This window comes from Cygnus olor, chromosome 7 (genome assembly GCF_009769625.2).
Source record: "Cygnus olor isolate bCygOlo1 chromosome 7, bCygOlo1.pri.v2, whole genome shotgun sequence".
Lineage (NCBI taxonomy): Eukaryota > Metazoa > Chordata > Aves > Anseriformes > Anatidae > Cygnus > Cygnus olor.
This window is the reverse complement of record NC_049175.1, coordinates 34,017,776-34,042,977: the sequence shown is the minus strand read 5'-3', so window position 1 is coordinate 34,042,977 and position 25,202 is coordinate 34,017,776. Positions and strand designations below refer to the sequence as shown.

At 38.9% G+C, this 25,202-nt stretch overlaps 1 protein-coding gene across 1 annotated transcript in view; it reads left to right on the top strand.

Annotated features, from left to right (window-relative positions):
• Positions 1 to 25,202, top strand: part of CPXM2 (carboxypeptidase X, M14 family member 2) — a 77,497-nt gene that overhangs the window by 4,405 nt on the left and 47,890 nt on the right. The window contains exon 2 of the mRNA XM_040564072.1: positions 20,917 to 21,026. Coding sequence (XP_040420006.1) covers positions 20,917 to 21,026 — 110 coding nt within the window. The remainder of the gene's footprint in view (positions 1 to 20,916; positions 21,027 to 25,202) is intronic.

The following is a 25,202-nucleotide window of genomic DNA, read 5'->3' as shown; positions in this document are numbered from 1 at the left end:
GTGCGTGAATGTGCCACAATTATATCTGTAATTATATATTCTTTTATACTTTTGCTGTTTTTCAGCATAGCTATGAAATAGCTTCAGAAAGGCAATGCAAAAGATACTCTATTCTATATTGCCTTTCATGTCTAACATGATACCATTCTTTCCAAAGGGCCATCTACACAGCTTTTTTTAATCTGAGACTATCAGGCTCATGGAAAGTAGAGAAAGGTGGAACTTACCAAACATTAGCAAAAGTTCTTCCTAGGAAACAAATCTGACTTACAAAATTACACGTTATAGTGGTTCTTGTTCTGTCACCACAATTCTGACTGCCACTGGAAAATAAAGGAGCTGTGTTTGGGTTTTAGTCTAGTTTTTACGCTAGGTTTCCAGCTAGAACAGAAGGAGATGCAGAAGGAAAAGGTAGCCTGTGAATCAACATTGCTCGCCAAGATCAGCTGGGGTTAGCTAGAGAAAAGATGGAAAGGGAGCAGATAGGGAGGAGATTGAAAATGGGCAGGCATGCTGGATGCATACCTAGAGAGCTGGGAGGAAGGCTAGGAGCAAAGGGAGTCATCAAAGTCAGTTTTCTGAAGGCGTTTGAAATCCAGCATGTTGAACTTTGCTGGCACGTTGAAGATGGGGTAATGTCTCAGAGCTCCAGCTAGGAAGAATTCATTAGAAAAATTGGCAAGAAGCATTTTTGTGGAATGCAAGGGCTGAAAGCCAGATGGGGCGGGAGGCTGGTGAGGGTCTGGCAGAGAGCTGTGCCAGCAGCAGCTTTAGGTGATGCATCAAGGAGCTTAGAGGGGTCGGTGTGAAGGGAGATGGGGCAGTGGCTAGTAATACAGAGATTCAGAGGGGCCATGAAACAGGCTTTGGGGTTAGAGAACTGAATCAGAAGGTAAAATGAAGTTTGGGCATGACTGCATACAGAGGCTGATATATAAGTGAATGCTATTGAGTTGTAAATGACCTATATAGCAACCAAGAATATTATCGGTGTTGCTGTTATCTAACCCACTGGTATCCTGTCTTCAGCCTGGCTTCCATTCCTGAGAAGTCCAGAGAAACTGGAGCACTCCTGCGACCTAGGATGTAGATTGTAATTTTAAAACTTTTGCTTAAACTTCTTATACTGGCACCTTCTATGAATGAACTCATTGGCCCTACATGCTCTTTGGAATATCTCCCATGGATTTTAATACGACCTGTATCATGTCCTAATTGCCAGATGTGACAAGCGAAGATGAAAACATCTGGCTTTTAATGAGCTTTCTTTCATCTATCAGCTTCTATTTTCATCTCAGCGTTTCTGCAAATAAGTAGAATAATAAACCATAACACAACCATTCTGTTTAAGAGCCCATCCTTTAAAGAATGTCACAGCAAAAGAGGAAAAAGGATGACTAAGAATAAATAATGGGCAATGCTTTCAAAATCGGCCAACCCTTTTTGATTAGCTATGGCTTCAATGAATAATATAACATGAGAAAAAATTTAGAATAAACGCATTTGATTATGCTAGAGAACACCATGTTCTATGATAATTCTCCTAGCAAGCTTCTCTGAATTCAAACTAATTTTTAAGGTGAGAAAAATACCTTTTTAAGAAAGGGATGATTTCACTGAATAGATTTTAATAATATGAATCTGAGCCTACACCTGTCCCTGACATACCAGCATATTCTGAGTCAATCATTAGTTGAACTCATTCTTGTTTTCTAATGTTATTCTCTGTTCAGTGAGCTGGTTAGAGAGGTCATTCCGATGGTTCACAATCAAATCTCAATTATTTCTTTTGGGTTTGGCAGGAAGACTTCTATCAGCTACGTGAACTTAGAATCTATCAAAAAGATGAAGTACTGGAAGTTGAAGATATGGTGCAGAAGAAGCAATTTCTTGAATTTTTAAAATATGAGCCTTTTCTTCCAGGGATTTTTTGAGCCTTGCCCAATTCATTGTCTATGTAAAAAGCAGACTTCTGAAAGATTTATTGTCTGGATACAGGGATGAAATTTGATTGTCATATTCACACAAAATAGCTGCTCGTGATTATATTATCAAAAGGGGGGGGGGGGCACTACCACATTATTATGCAAAGTATGCAATAAATCTGGCCTTCTTGTCAGGCCTCTGGTGATGGTATGTCTTGTGGTACTGCCTGTCTTAGAAAGTAGGGCTTTTTGAAACAAATATCCAAGTATGTGCCCTCAACACTCATTGCTGGTTACCTGTGGAAAACGGAAACAAGCAAAACTGTGATGGAGCTGAAATTTAAAATCAAGTGATTACACGTGCAAAACACTCCCACAGCATTTTCTCAGCTCAAACAAACATTCCCCAAGAGAAAACAGAGGTGATAGTAATGATCAGTCATGCTAGGAGCAGGCAATTGCCTTTAATCTTTCTGTCCCTGGGAACTACCTTAATGTATGGTTTGGTCCTTCTTAATTCAATAAGCCATGAATCAAAGAGGGTATTAGAGTCTCTTTGGAAGGGATTTCTTTCAACGTTGATCATAGCCATCATATCTGTGCGTTTATATGTCTCTGATGCAGAAGCTACTTCTCTGTAAACTTCTTGAACACACTGTCCATGCCCTGACAAGAATAAAGTGCATGGGCAGTGGGTTAAGGGTCTTTAGATGTCACCATGACCGTGGACATCTAACACCACTGCTCTCTGATAACTTTGTTGATGGGGACTTCATTTCCTAAGCCATGGAGGATGCTGATCACTGAACATCTCAGCTATCTCTTTCAGGAGCTTAACCAGCCTCTCTGAAAACCTTTCTCTGGCTGTCTGTTTTCTTCAAGAGTTGTTAGTAGTTTTCTTATTAGTTTTACATATTACTATTAGTAAAATACACTGCAATGTTGACTCATTACTTCAAAAGTAAATACATTTCTAATTTTCTTGTAGTACAGCAAAAGAAGCATTTATGATTCTGTTGCCTTGTGGTTTTATAGACCCATTTTGGGGAATAACAGAATACTCTGGGTGTCTGCTATGTGCAGGAAGTGCTGGAGCCCAACCAGAGATGAGCAAGGCATTTTATTCTCCATGCAGTCAACAGGCAGTGCTAAATCAACTTGACAGGTGTAAAAGAGAAACTGTTTCTCTTTTTTACCCATAGCTAAAAATGGCAATAAAAAAAAAGGTGAAAAAAACAAGAGGGGGAATGAAAAAATGCCAGATGGTGACTTTGAGAGTCAGAGTGCCTATGAAGACATCAGAGAAGTACGTGAGGATCATTTAAAGCATCTTTGGAATACTTGGGTTTAGTTAATGATCTCTCTAGCCCTGTTTGAATTAAATTAAAAAGGATATTCTGTAAAAAGGATATTCTAGAGAGTCTGTTGATAGATATCTGAGTCCTCTTATGGACATCAAATTGTTCCTTTCTGCTGGGTAACATACCGATATTAGCAAGCAAGGATTTGTACCATGTTATTACAGTTTAAATGGAGACAAGTAAAGATGAGGGGTTTATTCTTTATTTCCACAGTGAACTACGTCATTGTTTCTTAATAAAATAAGGCTTTAGTGTGACTTTCTGATTCTGGAGTGGTGTTTCAAGCAGCTGTCTTATAAATGGGAATCTGGCTCAATGCACTGTAAAATATATTTTACAAGAATGTCTTGTAAAAAGTATATGAAATACTACTAATATATCAGAAAAAGTGAATGATTCCCTGTTCTGACACATAAAAGAGCTTCAAACCTGCTCTGTATGGTATGTGTGGGGCTGAGTCTCAGAGTGTCCACTGGGATTTGATATTGAAGAAAATCAGACAAAAGTTGAAAAGCTTCAGCAGACCATAGTGACTTCCAGTAACTATTAATCACAGGTGAAGTTGAATATCTGATTTAGTAGTGAAAGCAACCAAAGGCTTAATCTTCTGTTTAATTGCAGTTATTTACAGTATGAAAATACTGTAAGTGTACAGTTCTTTTATTCAGTAAATAATATAGCTCTGCTGCTCTGCTTTCACACAGACATTAGCAGGATGCTGAATTTGCAAATGTGCTGCTGAATCAAACAGTCCAAACAAGGAATGTAATAACTGTTATTCTATACATAAGTTAAACATAGTTCATGTACTGGTAGCATACACTTCTTTTTATTTCTTTCTACTACAGATCTTATCTACTCTGAAGTTTCTAGTTACTGGCATGGAAAATTTAATATTCAAAGTGAATAGTGTATCTGAATATTTTTATTTATTTATTTAATAGTGGACACAGTGGACTGATCTTGACTATTCAGAAGGAGATACTGGATATGTCCCAAAGGTGAATTGCAGGTACCTAAAAGGAAACTATGCTGCGTGTACAAATTTTCTAGTTGTCTTAAAGGCAAAATAGTAATTAATTGGAGATTTGTGCATCTAAAAGGGGACTCAGCTGCAACTTAAGCACCAGAGTCCTCTATTCAGCTTGTTCTTTTTTTCTTTTGGTCCTCAATACCTCATCCAGACAATGACTAATAGTTTCCTAAATCTGATTTGCTTTCTTGGCTTACGTTGTTTGAGTGCTTCCTGTAGATTATTTCTTCTTCACACTCCCAAGTGTCACAAATGTAGTACCTTTCTTGGCATTTCCCTTCTTGTTGCCTCTACAAGACTGATCCTTCTGTCTGGGTACTGAAGGGAACCTGAAGGGGAAGCCCAAAAGTCCCAGTTTGACTTAGAGTTTTCTTTGGCCTATAGAGGGGCCCAAGAGTTCTGATCTCTCTTGTCCCCAGATTTGCCTTTTCTCTATTTCCTTATAAGATCTTCAGAGAGTAAATCAGCCTTCATGATCCCATTTCAATGGGAGTTCTGTTTGACAAGAGAGTGTAAATTGAGGCCAAGTGTCTCCTGCTTCTAACACATATGAGGTTTACTGTAAACTGCCTGAGTGCATTAGTCATCATGATGTGCTGGGAAACATGGTGTTTGCAGTGGAAGCAACTGAGAACTCTGTCTCTCATTCTTTCCCAGAAATTAGAGTATTTTTTCCTTCTCCTCTTCAGAGAGACTGTATCTGATGGTGACAGGTTTATGGCTCTGCTCTACTGTCAGGGTGCTCATATAACATCTGTCAAAGGAAGGGAAGAGTTCAAAGTTTCTTAGAATAGTTGATTTCAAATCTGGATGTAAGCAGTCCCTACCACCACCATTACTACCAACCCTAATGCCCTAATTGGCTTTAATATACACTCCTTTTTCCCCCAAATAGTTTTCAATAGTGTAATGAGTTTGCCCCATGCACATGACAGGACATCTGAACATGGGACCAGATTTCAGACCTCCCAAAGATTTTTACTGACCTAGGGCAGAAATTTCAATTTCAGCCAAAAGCCTACATGTAAGAGTAGAACTTAAAACTTCAGCCTTTGACAACATCAATTTTCTATTTTTCCTCTTAATTGTTTATGTACTGAGAAGTTACAAAAAATATTTCAGAAACAGAATGATATTCGCCATCACAAGATAGATGGCAAGTACCCTACCCTGAAGGACAGAGCCAATCTTATCCCACCAAGTATTTAATCCACATTCTCTTTGCACACTTTAAATTCCAAGCAAGAATTCCATTGAGAACCCTACCAAAAATATATGTGGGTTATATACAGGCGATACATATGGAATTTCCCAGAGTAAATCTGGACTTAGATATACTCCTGGATGTAGGTGACCTAACAGCATGGGGACAAGCCCCAGTTCTCACTGCATTTTGAACAGCCCAGAAAAGAAGACTTCTCCTATGGTGAGACAGGGCTGATGAAAAGAAGGGATGTATAGCCAAGGCCAGCCATAGCCAGGGCCCAGGGCATATCCCAAGATGAAGAGAAAAATTCCTTACAGCTATTCTGACAGATACATTGCCCTTAGACTCCTTTGGATGCTTTTGGATCCCAGCAGAGGACTGCAGTCCAATTCTTTTCCAGACTCCTCTGAAGACTGTCTCACATCTGGTCCAGTTCCTTTGCATTGGATATTTCATTAGATACGTATAAGTGACAAAAATGGGCCCCAAAAATATTTTTTCCATCTTATAGATGAACAGATGACTGAGGGATCATACACAGAAAGCAGAAAGCTGTGAGTCTTCTTCCAAAGACCTTTGTGAATGCTTCCATAGTGAGCCCAGGCACTGCAGAGATCCAGAGATGGGTGGGATGCACAAGGCTCAGAGAAGAAAATTAGGCTGAGATAAATTCCTCAGCTGCCAAACTTGCTGCACAGGAGGAATGAGGTATCTGGTCACTGTAATCACAAGGTTTAGCATCTGTTCTCTGTCTGAATGACTGAATTCTTTATTGAAAAATAAAAAAAAAAAAAAAAAAAATTAAAAAATATGAGGGCGAATATATTCTAGATCCTTTTTTTTTCCTGCAAAATTAAACGCTTGTTGCTTAGGATCTGAAAACACTTCTATAAAGAAAAAAGGATGATGTCTTTTTGCAAGCAATAGTTCAAGTCCACAATGAACAAAGAACAAAGCTCTCTTCCAGCAAATGAAGGCATTCAATGTTATTTTAAACTATGAAATGAAAAGAGGGGAAAAAATTCTTGCGGATCTACTTTCTAAATAATCCAAATCATGACAAATGCTAGTAATATATGGAATACAAAATATTGCAGACACATCTGAATTGTTTGATGTTGCTAATAATATGCAAAGATCAAATATGTACTTTGGCTTTTTAATGCTTGAAATCCTAGTCAAATGGCAATGACTGAGAGAGAGACCATACACTCTTACAAGAGAACTAGAATGGGGTACTTTTCAAAATACAATTAAAAAATGCTAGTATGGGAGTTATGCAGCTAAAATGCCACTGAGGTCTTTGAAAGCATAGAGAGAAAATAGCACAGAACTATTCCTCTGCAAAACTGTTCCATATTTCTAGTCATTAATCCTGAACCAGATTTTTTCCTCCCAATTAACAAGTTGAAAAACATTTTGTTATGCTCAGGGAAGCTTGCCTTGAAGCTTTCTCTCTTCCCCTTCTTTCCAAGTGCAGAATACCTATGCCCCCTGAATAATTCCAGCTCCTGTGGGTGGCTGGGAAGATGGGCTCTCTATGGCAGTGGCTGAATTAGTGAAAAATCCTGGATCATGGCCTGAACTTTTCATGTTAGCACATTCAAGCTTTACAGCAGAGGCAAAGACTCTCTTAGCAATACCACAGGCTATTTATTGCTAGTACAGGACTGTTCTCCAGGTAAAGGATGTCAAACCCCACTGGGCAGGTAGCATATATTTGGGTTTATTTGAACGCATTCCTGAGGAGTCCTCATTGGATCCACAGGCTGGTAAGTGGTAAGCCTTTGGTGTGGATCTCTGGGCCCTAAAGAATCATACATTCATGCATGCATTCAATTTTAAACTCACTAAAAGCTCATATTTGATGTCATTTGAAACTTCTGACACACTTAGCTTCACATCAGTGAGTCCTATGTGCCATATGTTTAGCTTGTGATTATGAGCCTTTGCTGGACCAAGGCTGAGTTGTTAAACAAATCATGAAAGATGTTTAGAAAGAATGAATTTGGGGAATTTTTTGTGGGCTGTGCAACATTTCAAGGAGGCTTCATACGAAGCTGGAATGAGGAGGAAGGACCTCTGGACACACAGTCATTTTGGTTGGAGAGGTGCCTACCCTTTGAGATGTTTGTCTGAACCTTGCCTGAACTGTTTCAGATCCTTTGCTCTCTAGCATGGAGCTGGAGTTTTGCAAGAGCTTCCCTGCTGAACCTCCAGTCCTTCCCTCCAATCAGTTGAGAAATATTGAGTGCCATGTCTTTCTCATGGTATTTTTAGCATTTCTCTTTCTGCAGGCAGGAAGCTAGTGAAAATGCTGAGCACTCAAAATGTAGCAGATATTAATGGAATTTCTAAAACCACAGAATTCTAGTGCTTGATTGGGCTTGAGGCATTTATTTATTTACTTTTTGTAAGTTCCCTAAACTGGCTCTCCCATGACTAGTTCAAGGGCAGGTAGAGATGGGGAGGTAAAATGTATAGGCTATCATACGTGCGCGGTGCCATCTTCACAGTGGACATCTGAAAGCTAAAAAGCCATCTGAAAACTAAAATCCTTTGGGAACAGAAGCAAAAGCTCATGAGAAAGAGAGCTGGTGAAACGTGGGAAAGGGAGAGCCTGACTGCAGGGTGCTTGTGTGTTTTCTGAGCTCCATAAAAGTCTTTTTTTTTTTTTTTTTCTGAAATTACTTTAGGGAATAATTAATTGCCTGTGGGAGCTGGGCTCTGTGCTTAGATCTCTGCATTGGTGGCACATTTTCAAGAGGGATTCTTGTGCTGCCCTGGAGTTTGTGTCCCACAGTGAGCCCAAACACCATCCTTGGACCTGTTCTCTCCTGCACCCCTCCTGCACCCAAGCAACTCCTTCCCTCCTTCCTTTCTTCCTTCCTTCCTTCCTCCCTTCCTTCTGTCCTTCCTTCCTTCCTCCCTTCCTTCTGTCCTTCCTTCCTTCCTTACTTCTGTCATTCTGTCCTTCCTTCATTTTTCTTCCTTCCTTTCTTTCTTTCTTACTTTCTTTTTCTTTCACTTTTTAATGTGAGTAGTCACATTTCAATCCAGGTCTGGGGTTGATTTCCTCAAATCTTTGAGATCTAATTGTTTCTTGAAGTTTTACTTCCTACAGTTTTGAACCCTTAAAGAGTCTGCTTTCACGGTGCTTCTCAAGGGTGCAACAGCTTGGACTTAGAGTGCTCTAAAGAAAGGAAGAGAGCTTTGTTATATGAGTTCCTAAATCTTTTGCCTTTTAGGACTTCTGGGTATATCCAAAGAACCTCCAGTTACTTTCTGTGTGCCCTTGGCCAGTTTTTCATCCTCTTACTAAAACAGTTTCCACTGTTCAGGATTTTAAATGTATCAGCTACTTCTGACTTTTTAGTACAATATTAGAGCTGAGCTTGGATCAACTGTGAAAAAAAAAGAGTACATCAAAAAGAATTAAATAAAGAGCAAACAAGCCAACTAAACTTATTTTTTTCTTTTACTGTGCTCAAGGAAATACAAACATTCTGTTTTAAGGGCTGGGAAGGAGCACACGGTTTGAAATCAGGTTAATTGTAACCACACAACTTCCTTCTGAAATCATTGTCTGAGCAACAGCTCCAGGCACTATGGGGACTTCTGTGCTTTATGAGGAGTGTTTGTTTTTATTCATTCATCTTATTATTTCATATAAAATAGTAACAACAGATGTGATTTTAGAAAAAAACATTTAAATGTCTAAACTCACTGCTACAGCAGACACACCAGGTCGCCATAAAACCGAGACTTACATCGTATAAAAGGTTTTAAAACCAAGTTGGATAGATTTTAGGTATTTCCTGTCACAGGCTCTCTATATAGGTCAAGTATTTAGCCCAGATGTGCAACCTGGAGGAGGCATAGGCTGCAGCTGAGACCAGCCTGCACGGGGTGACAACTCACAAACAAACTCTGTGCCCCGAGCAGCATTCCCACCGCTCGCTGATGCTTCCTCGTGGTGGGCAGCTCTGCTACTGCTGCCATAGGAAGAGAGACAAGTGCCAGGGGTTGCTATAAGCACAGTTTGGTGCTGGGGTGTGATGGTTTGCTCTGCTGAAGTGGCCAGCCCACCTTCCAGGGTCTTCTTGCTTTGTTCATGGAGGTGTGTTTGCAACTGTGTGCTTGTCTACGCACAGGGAGGCAGATTTTAATGCCACTTCTGATTAGCCACATACCCTTTGGGAAGATTTAAAAATGTCAAGGACTAATTTTTCACAGATCAGCAGAGGGGGGGAATGACTCTAAGAAAGATGGTCCTACACTGTTCACCTAGGTATCACTGCAGACACAGATTATTTCTATTCTACATTCTGTTGGTAAACACATATTTTTAGTTTTAATCGTGAAAAAAATGAAAGATGACATTTCAACTTACAGCTAAGATGACTAATGACTATCTGCTGCCTAAAGGCATAGCTCATACTTGTGCTGGCTCTGAAGTTTGCTGGCTACCACCAACAGCTAAGTCTGAGAGCTAAACTGGTAGGAAACAGCCTGCTGTGGAACCCAACAGGGAATAGCAAAGTGATTCTATCTTCATCACTTATCTGCTTGTCTTAAGCTTTGGACTGCTTCATCAAAGGAAGCTAATGTATCTGTTTCAATATCACATTCAGCATGTTTCCCACCTTTTAGGAAAGTAAAACAAATACAATTTGGTCTATGCTAGGACTTAAACTTGGTTAAAAGTACAAAGGCATTATGTAGTGCTGACTGGTAAGTAGCTGATTTCAGTTTCTCAGCTGTAAATTTAGGACTCAGGAATGGAGGCAACAGAAGCAGTGGCGATAAAATTTAATGGTTCTGCAGTACAAATGAGAACTCTTTTACAATCTTTCTTTTTTGTTTTGTTTTGTTTTGTTTTACTCTATGTGTGTGTGCTTCATGTCTGTGCTAGGAAGACAGAAAGTGAAAACTGGGTATAGTGGTGCCGTTTATTTCAGTGAAGTTATGAGTTTGTAGAGAATGACTGAAGCTGTTCATTTCTACTTCACCACTAGGTCTACTATAGCCTAAGGTGTGTAATTCTGATCCTTGTGATGGGGAGCCTGGGGTCCTTGCTTTGATCCAGAACTGGTGGCTCTGCCCCTAAATCCTTAAAGCTCACAGAATCCTTGGAAGATCCGTATTTCCAGGACCCAAAGTTTAGGCAATTTGCTAGTTTATGTATGTTTAAGGAGTTTCTTGACTAAGCTGTTACTCTGTACATCTGCCTAGTGAATGTGCTATACTGAGCTATGGGTGTATTAGATTCTGAACAGAGTTACTACTGCAGCTTTCACAGGACAGAGAGGAAATTGATTGTATCATAAGATATTTTTGTACTCAGAACTGTTTGTATGCAGTTGTACTATTTTTGGTAAAATGCACTCAAATTGAATTGTTAAGGTGGTTAAATTTTAGCACTTTAAAGGTGTCTCATTTTTTGGGCCACGGTACTATCTTAAGATAGTAGCTATTTTCTGTCTTGATTTTATACTTGTTAATGGTATTCCAAGTTTCAATGTTTATTTTTAATAGCTGTAATTAAGTTCTTATTGTAAAATCTTTGGTCTTGCAGTATACCTCAGTGATTTGATATTTTAAGCTATTTCTGGCATGAGCATATTGGATAGATATGCATTTTAATGGTAATTTTAGTCCTATACCCAGCCAGTCTGCAAGTAGTCTGACTGTTTTTTGTTGTTTTTTTTTCTCCATTGTTTGGCTAAGTCTATTTGTTTGGATCTGGAAGGAAAAGAGTGGTTCTCATTTTTGATGTCTGTGCTCAGTTTTGTGGCTTTAGCTGGAATTACAGAAAGTCTTCATCCCATGCTTCAGAAAAACACCAGAGGAGACATTTTAAAATAAATAGCACATAAGTCAGTATTACTCAAAGCTTATAATAAAACTTTAAGAACTGATATGTTATTTTTCAAACTGTATTTTTTTTTCGGCTATTAAAGGGAAAAATATTTCTTTTTCAGGGTGACTAAATACACATATTCTTTTGTAGAGAAAGTGGAGGACTCGTCAGCTTTGGATACAAATGAGAGGGTACCTTGTATTATGAGCAACTGGAAACCTTTCCTGGGGCTATGTCTACAGCAAGACTTAACACCTAAATACAGTTATGTTCCACGCTGAATACAGCTTGTTAGCACATCATTTCTTTTTGTTAGGGCCTGTTGCTATGACAGGGTTTGGAACATGAAGCTGTTTGATTCCCACCCAAGTCAGGTCAGTGTAGGTGGTGTTCCCATGGGCAAGCACAGCAGAAACTCCAGGGTGCCTACCTAAAAACCCCTCTTTCCTCCACCTTTTTCTTCTACTAGAGGGAAGAAAAGAGAGGGGAAAGGGAGACAAGCCCAGTTTCAGACATGCAAGAGCTATGGGCAGTATTTCCATACCATCTGGAGGAGGAGGCACTCCAGGCACTTACAGGCATGGTTGCTTCTTCACCCCTAGCAGAAGGATCATAGGCAGCAAGACCCAGTTCCAGGAGGAAAACTGGGACAAGCTTCTTTTGCTCAGTCACACTGGCTCTGTGCATGGAGGATACAGCTCCTGTACTGCCCATGTCATAAATCACGTCACCTCCTAGGTAGACTGTATGCAGCAACAGGCAGCTCCAAGAAGGTTATGTCGTGTCTGGAGTTTAGCTGAGCCTCCTGAGTCTGAAAGCTTGGCCAGAAAACTCCCAGAGAACAGGCTTTCTGGAAATTCCTGCCTCTAGCTGTGCCAAGAATAACAGAAACTCTTCCGTCTTAAATGTGCTCTTTTGTTGCATCTAGAACCAGCCATAATCTGAATGTGTGAGGGAGCAAAACTGTGAAGAGTAATAAAAAAGTGTACTTTCTGAATACGAAAAATGTTTGATTTCATGTCAGATCTGACATAAATAATCAAGATAATCCTCAATTTATCATTTATTTGACTTTAACTGCTGAATATTCCCTGAACCTCAAAAACATGAGAAGAAACACTTTTACTCTTGCATAGAGTTGGCACCCTGCAGCCTTTCAGGTGTCTGCGGTGTCCAGTCCTGCCATCAGTTCAGCACTTAGGTGGCAAAAAAGAAGCACGAAAAAAGTAGTGTCTTTGTGTCATGGAAAGGCTCTGTGTGCCACTGGTATCAGGTACGGTGAGAACATAACTTTGGTGGCCTTGAAGCCCCTGGAGAAGATGGTTACAAAGAAGCAGGATATTTGATTATCAAAAGTAGCTTAGAGACATCAGATGGGTCATATTTGTGGGAACCTCACCGAGGCTTTGCCTTCACCTAGAGCCCTTCAAAATGCTCCTCCTGAGTTAATGAGGCTTTGGCTCTGACCTGGGTTTTGTGGCTTCTATCCAAAAGTCTTTTTTGTTTTTGTTTTTGTTTTAATCTTCAACAGCAACCACAAAGGGAAGTGTATGTTGCAGTGCTGTGATAAATACTGCCCTCACCTTCTCATATAAGTCACTGACATCTTAAACTCCTGTGCAGTGTTTTCTGATTGTGCTAGAAAAATATACAGCTTTGATGCAATATTAGAACACGGTTAACATAGTTAATGTCATCTTAGGATATAAAATTTGGCATCTATTTAATCCTTTAACTGATCTTTGATCTGGGACTATAATTCAGTATTTTAGCTTATATATAGGGGATTTGTTTTAAGTGTACATTGCTCATTTTATTCTGTTAGTGCCCTGGGAATGGGTTTATAACAAAAAGCAAATAAAAGCAAAATGTGTTTCTTGAAGAACCTTCATCTGCCTATACTGCTGCAGTTAATCTGGGGCACAAGGGGGCTAGGAGTCTGAATTCAGGCCAGAAAACAAACTAGCATGCATTGCTAGCAATATTTTGTATGTGAACAAAGTCAGAAAACTGCTCAGACTGAAATCCATGGAGCTGTTTCCAGGGAAAAGCTGGGGCATACCAAGTATAGAGTGTGACTCATGAACATCTGAAAATTTCACACTTCCAAAATCACATCTTCAAAACAGCAAAATTTAGCTAAACCATGTTCCCCCTACAAATGGCTTAAGACTGTAAATATAACAATTTTTTTAGAAAATGAAAAACATTGTTCTGTTTAATTCAGCCCCCACAAAGGCTGTCTGTGACAGTAAAGCAATCAAAAGATATTTTCAGCAAGTAGCAGGCCAGCAGAAATGTGCTTTTACTGTTATTTCACCTTTCAGGTGCATTACATTTTTAAAATACTTGGCATATCTGTGACCTAAGTATTATTTGAGACACAGGTGTTAGACTGCCAGCGTTTCTATTAAGTTTCCACTATTGGAATGAATTATCAACCACATGTTTCACAGGAAAACTCTAAAGTTAGATGATAGGTTAAAATTTATTATATTGATTTCATTAAGAAGTTTTGTCTAAGACTATAAAGATCTAAGATTTAGGTCAAAATAGTGTGAATAATATAAGTGTTAAAGTCTTCATCCCCTCAAATATATGTTTGTGTGCTTATCGTACCTATATCAGTAGCTTCATAGATTATCAGTTTCTTCTTTAATAGTGTTTAAGTGTTTTGCTTAAATGAAGCCTAAATTCTGCTTCTACTTTAGGATGGCCCAGAAAAAGAAATAGGGAATCAGAAATCAAAAGTACATCTGCCTTATGAGATGTGACTTTGCCTGAGATGCCTGAGCATGCTGTGTTAGCAAGGATATGTGTTGGGTCCCCAGAGAACAAGGTCTCTGGAGCAGGGACAAGACTGTATTCAAATCTAATAGGCAAATGTGTGTGCAGAAATAAGAAACTGGTTTTGATTATAGCAATAGGTTGCTAATTAGAAATAGAAATAGCATCCTAAAGCACATCACACTGGCACCATACTGCTTTCCTTCCAAGCAGTGACAGACTTTCTGTTTGGTGGGTGCCTGCTGGTCACTATTATCCCCCTACATGGGCAAATTCTGGCTACATGAGGGCCAAGATATGCAATATGGGCTTTTGACCTTCTAAACTGACCAACATCATTTTAAAAGATAGTTCATTTGTCCATTGTTGCTGCTGACTGCAGAGAACTTGGGCTGTGCTGCATTACTGGAGATCACACTGGTAGTGTACGTTTTGATGGAAAATGAAAAGCTTAAAGAAATCAGTTATGCTGGGAGGTTGATGAGGTAAAAACCTGATCCAACTTCCACTTGAGTCAATGGGAGTTCTTCCATTGACTTTGGTGGTGCTGGCTCAAGTCTCAAGTGCAAAGACAGAGATACTAACAGCAACGACAAAATATCCTGGCTCTAAAAAATTATTTGCATAGAGAAAACTCTGCGTCAACTCATCATCAGTGCTGCCTTGACTTCCTCCTGTCTTCTCTGAACTGCTGTATCTGGATAGTGTAACATCCTTTCTCCCCAAACAAATGTTTGCAAGTGCAAGGGGGCTCTTACATATTTTAAAATGAGAAAGCTCCTAGAGGTAAAACACATTTGGAACCATAAAAAATAAATTGAGTACACTCTGTCTCCAAATGTTAGGGAGACTGTCACACTGCACAAGGATGATATTTCTCCATTTCCAGATCTGAGTGTGATGAGTTAGACAAGCACAGACTTGTAGGGATTGAAAAGGATTATAGGTATGGCTCCTAAAAAATAAGTAAAAAGAAAACATGTTGCTTCTGTTTTCTTGCCATTTGAAGAACTGAACAAATACTTAAATTGATGGAAAATTTTCTTTAAATAAAACAATCATTTCTCCACTTTGTCTCCAAAAGGACAATACAGAATGATTTACTAAATGCATCCTTATTAGATGCAAGAGCTATAAAGACAATCTGTGCTTACCTGACAACCTTTATTTAGATACAAAAAATAAAATAAATGAACAATTTGGGCAATAAAGATGAACAGGAGTGTTTTTCTTGCCCTGTTCATACGTATCTTTTACTTATGACATTAATTTGTGTTTTTAAGAATGCCTACTAATAGTTTTACCATAAAGAACAGCTAATGTTGCAGCAGAACAACTATAATTACCCTGCATGTATAAATACAAACAAGCTGGCTCTGCAGAGTTGTTTTTGTTTGTTTGTTTTTGATAAGAGTTTTGGTGGAAGATGTTGCATCATTAGGGTATGCCATCATGAGGCTCAAACTACTTTCAAATCTGGGCTAATATATCTGTACAGAGACAAATTGAAATTGCAACCTGAGTTGGTGCTGGCTGGAGAAGGGAGCTCAGTACCTCCTTCAGGTAGTCCTCTTTTTATAGGTAAGCCCTAAATTATAACTGGAAGGTTCAGATTCCAAGAGGTGAGGTGGGGTCTGAGGTATTTGTTAAGGGTTTCCCCCTCCTGACTTCAAGGGACAGGTGATGGCTAACTGTCAAACTATCAGAAATGTCTTGCTGCCCTTAGCTGGGATACAAACTTCCATCTGGCTAGCAGAAGCAAAATTGAAAATCATGGACATGTAGATATAGCCTTTTTTCAAGATGCAAATGTTATTAAATCTGTATCCATGCCCTGTCTCTTTTTAGGTCTTGGAATTAATTAATTTGATCCAGACATCTTGTTAATGACTTTTTTCTAGAGTGAATACCTACTCATGGTTGAAAATTGCAAATGAAATCATGGTTGGATACAGGCCAGAAAAAGACAAACGCCCATACCTCAGATTCTTCCCCAAACCTGCAGTATTAATGCTTGCTTTTATGTCACTGTAAAACATAAATGTGTTGCAAGAGTTTGTTACTAAGTTTTTATGTAAATAGTATGTGGATTTAAATGTCTTTCAAAGCCACAGGTGAATTTTCTGTATTTTATAATAATTCCTTTTTCAACCAGTTAAAGAAATGAAAATAATTAGGTAATTTCAAGTTGAATCTATAAGGTAAGCTGCACTGCTTATCCATGCTACCTCATTTCTATAGCTTCTGTGTATGTCTTCTAAACCAGCAATAAGACAGTTTTATCAACTGTGTGGTAGTTTTCATTGTTATATGGAAGATTTCTTAAAATTACGTAGAATATATTAAAGCAATACTTTTAAAAGTACAGTATTTATGAATGCCATAAATCAGTTTCTTTTCCTGTATATTTCTTAAAAATAATTAGATTGTCCTAATTATCTCTAGTAGCATTAAGAAAGTGTGTGTGTATGTGGGAGGGGGATGTCATGGACAACAAAGTAGAATAGATAAACTGAAATTCACAACATGATTCAGGATTATTTTTTTTCTTTAAGGAAATGGCAACTTTAGGTGGATCATATTATATTATAGTGAGTAACTTGGGGTTAATCGGATAAAGTCATACTGAAAACTTTGCCCTCTCCATGTCTGTACATTACATGTTGATGATTTGGTCTAAGATGCTTCTAGTTTTTTCTCTTTATTGATGATGGAATTCATATGCATGTGAAAAAAAATATTTCTAAAGTCTTAACAATCAAATATTATGGCTATAAATAGAGAACAAAATTTCACTTAAAAGCAAAATCAAAGATCTTGTTGAAGACAGCACAAATTCCATACATCAATGCTACTGAAAAGAATGGGCTTGATCACTTCAAAAATACCATCCCTGTGCAGAGCTGCAGAGATGGAAATACCCAAAAGTCAATGGTCTTTTATGGACAATCCTGCTGCTCTGTTCCTGGTTGTCACCAGTATAGTCACTGGAGAAAGAGGGGCCAACGGAGAAGGGAATCATAAAATCATGGAATCATTTTAGTTGGAAAACACCCTTAAGATCATCATTTCCACCACTAACATTACAAGTCCATGTCTCAAAACATCACATCTGCAGGTCTCTTAAATACCTCCAGGGATGGCTACTTCACCAATTCCATGCCCGTTCCCACACCTAATCACTCTTTTCCATGAAGAAATTCTTCCTCATATTCAATCTAAGCCTCTCCAGGCACAACTTGAAGCTGTTGCCTCAAGTCCTATCGCTTGTCATCTGAGAAGAGATACTAGCAACCTCCTTGCTGCAACCTCCTTTCAGAGACAAATGAGGTCTCCCCCTGAGCCTCCTTTTCTCCAGACTAAATAGCCCCAGTTCCCTCAGCTGCTCCTCATACGTCCTCATCTTTTTTTCATTAATTTTCAGTCAAGTGCTAGAGCAAAATCCTTCATTTTTCTTACCAAGTTTAAAAAAAGAAATCACACACACACAAAAAATCCAACCCTTAAGTGATTTGGTAAATTAGTGAAGTGACAGCTTAGTCTAATTCACTTCCTGAGAAAGCACATTAGGTGCTCTGCTACTAATTTACATGAAAAACAGTAAAAAATAAATTCCTGGATATTATTGAATAGGTGGTAAATATCCTAATGATTTCGCCTGATATATTGTAAAGCTTGACAACATGAAGAAAGGACAGTGTATTGTTAACAACACATTACATAATTTTTATCAAAAGTATCTATATTGTGTACCATAGATAGCTCCTGCCAGGTCTTAGAGCCAGTCTTGTTTCCATTGATAACTCCTGTCAAATTGAGCATTTTGGAATACTGGCCGGTTAATCTGAGGCATTCACAGACAATACAAATAACTTATCCTTAAAAAATAATGAGCAGTCAGACATGTTTAACTGAGATCCATATGAACATTCTTGATCCATATAAACTATTATTGCGCTTCAGTTTCTCTAAAAATGGAGATAATACACACAAATATATGCAGGCAGGTTTTTTGCAGCCTGTAAATAGCCCATCCTGCAGTTTAAGAAACATTGCTTGAAATCCACAGGCAACCCCAGAATATTGCAGTTTCATAGTAAATTAGGAACATTTCAGTCTGCTGAATAAAATCAAATCCGGTTGTTTGTACGTACACTGGCAAGTGCACGTCACTCCAGGAATGTCTGAGTGGGCTGGGTAACTCCAGCCAGCTCTGGCAGGCAGCTGCCAGGCTCAAAAATAGCAAGTTTCCTATGGGTTTCATGAAAATAGGTCTTTTTATGGAAGACAGCAATTGTGCTAATACCCCTGCTGAGGAAAACGGGGCTGCAGATTGTGTGGTTATGAGCGATAGGGAGATATTTGATAACAGAGAACTGGGCTGTGAAACGCAATCTGGAAGAGGCCAAGCTTCACTGGATCCTTTGCTATTTGCTTTGTGGGAAATCTTCTACTTTATTAACTTCTAGCAGTACCTAAATATTGTCCCCCTAGCCTTCAGTTAGGTGTGGTATAAGCATAGAGCTAAATGATCTTTTCTGAACTGAGTATGACAAAGCATCTTGCTTTTGATACTTCTTCGTAGTGGTTGAGTGCCTGAGCGCTTAGAGTGTATTTGCAGACAAAAAGACACTGAAATGGAAAAGATTATTTGGGATTACCCCATGAGATTGATTTCCAAACCTGTCTTGAGGACTGAACTTGTTAAAGGGGGGCAAGCAGTTCTCAGCTAAGTAATCTACTGCTGGTGGAGATCTGTCAGAGCCCGAGACTTCTTCCAGTTAGAGTGCAATGAAAGATGAAGTGCTCTGTAAGGAAATGCAATTAAAACAATCTGCCAATGAAACAAAAATCCTCTGAGCTGCTCTGTCCTCTGGATTTCCTTATAAATACTGTCTCCTCTGTTTTGGATAATTAGATTGAAAGCTCTTCAGAATGAGGAACTGTCTACATTTTGTCTCTTGTGTAATACTAAGATCATGGTACTTCAGAAAATACATTAGTACTTAACATTTTTCTTTACTGCCTCTGATAAAGACATAAAACTTTGGCCCTGGATTTCTGTAAGAACTTTTCTAAGGATAAGCAAAGAAGAACTAGCACAAATAAACAGCATGTAATATTTTTCCTGAGGGATTTTATGTTGTTATGAGCTGATGAGGAGCATAGGATATCTCATATATATTTTGTCAGTTTGTGCACAGCAATAAAATCTGCATGTGAGAGTCAGACACAGCTAAATAGTAAGTGTGGCACAGTTTCTGCCTCTGCCCTACATAGACTTTCCAATCCCAGTTGGTGCTGACTTTGGGATCTCTAAGTTGTGCTCTGTTGTACCATCTATATGCTCCCCAAATGCTTCTCTGTGGTTTTGTTCACCTCCTGTGAAACACTGAGGGTGCGTCTTCCCAACCCGGCCATATTATTTCCAGGTCTGAGGACTGTGAGGGACTCAAACACTGGTGGCTGGACTCATCTTAGACCACAATGTTTTTTATGACAATAATGAAGTAGGCTCTTTCCAATGTCTTGTCTTCAAAAGCCAGAGCTTCAGGCTGTAACTTGCTCACTGTTAAAGTAATGGCATCTGCTTTTCAATCTTCAAAGCTCTGTGAAGTTTGGAGCTTAGAGAGATGTCCCCTTGTTTCAGAATTGCCCTCTTTGTGCTTGTTGTGCTTTAACCTGGCAGGCAGCTAAGCACCACACAGATGCTCATTCACTGCCTCAGACTACCCAGTGGGATGGGGGAGAAATCTGAGGGGGAGAAGCTTGTGGGTTGAGATAAAGACAGTTTAATAGGGCAGAAATGAAAGGGAAAATAATAATTATTATTATGATAAAGGAGTATACAAAACACGTGATGCACAGTGCAACAGCTCACCACCCACTGACTGATGCCCATCCCATCCCCAAGCAGCATCCCCCACCCCAGTCAATTTTCCCATATTTATTGTTCAGCATGACACCACATGGTATCGGATGTCCCTTTAGCCAGCCTGGGCCAGCTATCCTGGCTGTGTCCCCTCCCAGCTCCTGGTGGACCCCCAGCCTCCTCACTGGCAGGGCACCAGGAGAAGCAGAAAAGTCCTTGGCTCTGTGCAAGCACCGATCTGAAACTACAACACTGGTGTGCTATCAGCATTACTCTCATCCTAAATCCAAAACACAGCACCATGCCAACTACTAGGAGGAAGATTAACTCTATCCCAACTGAAACCTGGACAGTGCTCAGTTATTACCTCTGCAGAGTTCAGCAGTCCAGCCACCCAGCCCTCTGTAACAGACGCTGTTGTGCAATGTGAGTGACTGTGATTGAAGTTTCCAGAACAGATTTTAATTAGAACCATAACTTCATACAGTAGCTTGGAATGAGTACAGGGGGAAAATCAAAACAAGAGATGAAACAGAAAATGCCAAAAGACAGAAAAATAAAAGGCCATTTTACTGGCATTTTATACTGAGAGGCACTTGACAGGAATTACTCTGCATATCTGTGAACATATAGCAAGCAGTAATAACTTTTTGACAACCACAAAAAGCCAGATTCTCAACTGGCATAAATCAGCATTGCTTCATTGATTTTATGAGAGCTGCCATTTCTCATCGACTTCACTGATGCTGTGCTTGTTGAGAGCCCTGGCCAGTTTGGCACAAGTGAGATCAAGAAACTTGGAATACTTGTTTATGGTTTGCTTTTTAAAAAATAAAAAATATTTTTTTATAAATCTTTTGTTTTGTAGATTGTCCTCCACTTGGTCTAGAGACATTAAAAATTACTGACTTCCAGCTCCATGCCTCTACAGCAAAGCGATATGGCCTTGGGGCCCACAGAGGAAGGCTTAATATTCAGGTAACATCAATTTTGCTTCTAAGTGGGAGAACGGCTTCAGGTTGTATGACTGTATAAAGAGAGCCGATGGATGGTTATTGGTTCTGACTACTTTGTCAGCTCATGTAATTCAAATGAAGGGGAAATGCTAGAATTAGAGCAGTGAATAACGTTGACAGATAACCCTTAAAGTTCTGGGGCTTGTTTCCTGGGTTACAAAACGCTCCAAACTTTGTGTGGTGAGGGTACAAATCCACACAGACCTCAATGTGTAAGCAGAGATGGCAGCAGCCCAGAGCTACTCCCCTCCCAGCTGCAGAAAATCACCCCAGGTACTCAGCAATGCACCTGTGTTACTCTTTTACTTTTTTCTTTTTTTTTTTTTTGTCATTTGCCTGTAGTTAATGACAGCAGTTAATTGAAAGTGTGTAGTTCTAAGTGAAGCACTTGCCCTGAGGCAGCTTTTCAAAAGCAATGATTATGCTGCAAAAAAAAAAAAAATCTGCAATTCATAAGCTACTAGCTTCAGAATTGTTTAGCTGCTTTTATTTAGCATTAAAGATGTGCTTAGGTGCTTTGTAGGACCAAATTCTATTTTCCTACTTCTTGTGTTTATGTTTTCAACTTCAGGAGTGCTACTTTCTGAATTAAAATCCTTTCCGATGTAAAAACGGTGCTTTTGCACGAGAAAGCACATTTAAAGTTCAAACTCATAAAGAGGATACTAGCACCAAGTCAGCAATAAAAATGCCTAAAGATTATTTCATTTGTTACCTTTTATTATTAGACCCTTCAGTAGATTTTTTCTCCGGCTAAAGGGAATTGTCTGCTAATGAAGTAAGACTGAGACTGAGAAGGATGAGCTCTAATCAGTGGTGTAATTTCACCTGCTGCCCACTGCAGGGTAATGGTGGGCAGCTGCTGGGAGGTGGCACCACTCTTGGATAAAATTCTTCTCTGCAAGGGCTTGCCTTTCCTTCAGCTTCTTGCAGCGCTTCTGCAGAAATAGCTCTGTGAATTTCTCCAGGGGAAGAAAGTTTCTTCATCTCCCCTTGCATGTTTTCATGGATTAATTTTTGTCAGTGTGCTCAGTAAGGTGATTTGCAACCACAGAAGTAGTAGAGGCAGCGTGAGGTGAGCGGTATGGGCCTGTGGGCAGCACAGAGCAGGAAGAAGCTCTTCCTTTCCAAGCCAATGTGCGGGTATGGCAGGTTGGGTGCGTGCGAGGCCTCACCTGCAGGCTTCGGGTTGAATTCCTGTTGAGAGCTGAGTATGGTATTCTGTTTCTTCACTTCATGCTTCCTGTTAGAAAAAAGGAAGGAAAACACTAATGAACACACAAAGATATATAGATGATATTTGGATTAATCCTATAGGAATGTTTAATTATTTTATTACAATGTCTATACAGCGATATAAAATCAATTATATATATCAAGGACTGTGATGCATATTTGCATCATGAATTCTTTGTTGGCTGTGGTTTCTCATTTTCCGTGGTAACACTAAAGTCCAGTTTATTTAAGTACAAGAATGACCATACTGCTTCAGATTGGGAGCCCAGTGTACCGTTGTCATCAATAACACCACCTTAAAGAAAATAGAGAAGAGTATTTTACCTCTGGGTGTTGCTCTTCCTATTGTCCAGAGCCTCCAGTAGGAGCTGAAGGAACAGTCTCCCGCTGGGAAGCGAGCAGGAGCAAGGAAGCAGTCAGTTCTTCCTTCCTGAAACTATGAGAGGCTTGGCTCAGGCTGGGTTTCCTTCTTTTGGTGTCTTGTCTTCCAGGATCTTGTGGCTGTACTTGTCTCCTCCTATGTTCACCTGCTGGTTAGAACAATGCTTCTGCCTGTTCTGTGACAGAGGTTTCTTTTTCATTTATTGTGCAGAAAAAGGCCTCCACCTCTGTACTGCTACAGCTTTGTGCCCTCCCTGCAGAGCTGCAGGGCATTGGGCTAAAGGACCTTCAATCCAGTGCCAGTTTAAATATGGTTTTTACCCTTCATTTTTTGGTCTGAGATCTTTGTTTAGAAAGATCATGGGGGTATTTTTGTGTTTTGTTTTTTTGTGTGTGGTGTTTGTTTGTTTGCATGTTTTTTCCATTAGCTTCTTCACTCTCCTATTTATGAAGAAGTGTTAAAAATGCAAAGCTTTTTTTAAGTTGTCATAACTTGAATTCATTCACTTTGTTAATTTAATGCATGATTTATAAATTCAAGTAAACATCTCACTGAGACAAGGTAGCTTGATCTATATTCTTTGATTAATATCTGATGATAATTGTTCTCATCTTTCAGGAATGAAAGGTTTCCAATTAAATTTAACAGCAATTTAAACTACATGTTTGATTGTTATAAAAACCTTATAACCTCAAAAATATTTTGAAGTGTTTATAGGACAAATTCAAAATTTCCTCTTCCTTGAGGGGAAGAAAAAAGAATTAAAATTCTAAAAGAGAAACCTTAACACAAATTCCTTAGGATAATTTCCCTTTAGAAATATTTCTAATAATGACTACTCATTGATTAAATCCCATTTCAAGTATTACTTAGTGATAGCTACACACAGACACCTGCTTCTTTTTAACCTAGTGAAAATATTATTTTAGCTTTGGAGAAGCTGACATCAGGAAACAAGTGCAGGAAGGAGAAGCAACAAAGTGTTGTTTTTTTATTTTTTTAATGCTTAATATTTGGCCCAATTTAAGGTAAGGTTTTTTAAGATGTACGTAATTGTAAATCTAATCTGGAGAGTCTAAAGGGTATGCTTACAATTTAAATATGTGTTTAGCTTTTAATTAAGTCCAGTTGAAAGAGTAAAGACATGAATATGTAATTTAGTGTTTTTTGTTGATGTGATGTTCTTGTTTTTTGTTTTGGCTTGTTTGTTTTGTAAATAAGCTCTTCTTTCTCCTCTCTTTCCTTCTCTCTGTAATGCAGAGGAGAGGTTTATGACCTGATGAGCATCGTGCTAATTAATGCACAGCAACCTCAGTCTGAGGACCAAGATTCCCAGCTGAAACACTGAGATATGGGCTTTTGTTCTGCAGAAATTAGTGGAATTTCATCAGGGATTAGCATGATGCTGGTTCAAGGTGCTCTGCAGATTTTAATGCTTCCTGGCAAGTGTTGATTTTAAACCCTAAGACTACTTCAAGTTCCATCTTACTTTAAAATGCCTTGAAATATTTTCCTGAAAAAGGTTACAACTAAGGCTGTTACTATATTTATTCTCATTTCCCATTATTCATGTCTCCTTGAAGAATTTATATTCCATTGTTAATAGTGTTCCTCTCTGTACCTTGCACTTCCACTGTATGTGGAAGTGTGCTCACTGTATGTGAGCTTCACATTTAAAATATTGGAATTTGAGTATAAAATCAGGTGGCTCCATGTAAATTTGGAAAATGCAGGCAAACTAATAAATTTGAAGCTGCCCTATCTCAGGTTTGAATACAGAGAAAGTGAGAAAATTTAGGAAATGAATCTGTTTTGCCTTGCTTCCTTCAGATGCTACCAGGCTCAGACTAGGGAAAGAGAGGTTGACATTTGCATCCCCTTTTTTCAAATTAGACTACTCCAACACCCATTTAGGTAGAAACTGTATGTAAAGATGGAGAAAGACTTGTCAGCCTCTGCCACTGTAACCCAGCTACGAATGTAATTTCAATTGCAATATAAAATAACTGTACAACAGAGCTTAAAGTGTCTATGAAAATTTACAAAGTTTTCCATTTTCTTCATTTCTCTTTGGGAAATATTTAAGTATATCCTTTCTTGGAGTTACATGGATGGCAATGATAAATCCATGTTAAACACAGATGATATAACAAAAATAAGTGTAGTCTCTGAGAACCATATGGAGAAGCTTCTGTGCTTTCTCTGACAGTAACCAGCTTAGTGCAGAACATTTCCTGGGCTTTAGCAACAAGATAAATATCTGAAGACCTCAGATGACATGTTTCTTTGAGTGTTATTTCTTGTGTGTTTAGAATACACAAAATATCTTTCAGCTATTTCTCCTATGAAAATGTTGAGAAGGGGTGTATTTGGGATGTTTATTACCAGCATAAATTAGGGTATAAATTGGTATGCAAGTTGGAATATCCCAGGGAACTGGGCATTCCTGAGTCCTTAACCTTTGACATTAATTTGCTCTAAGGCCTAAAAATCTCTGATGAAAAATGAAATAATTCCCGG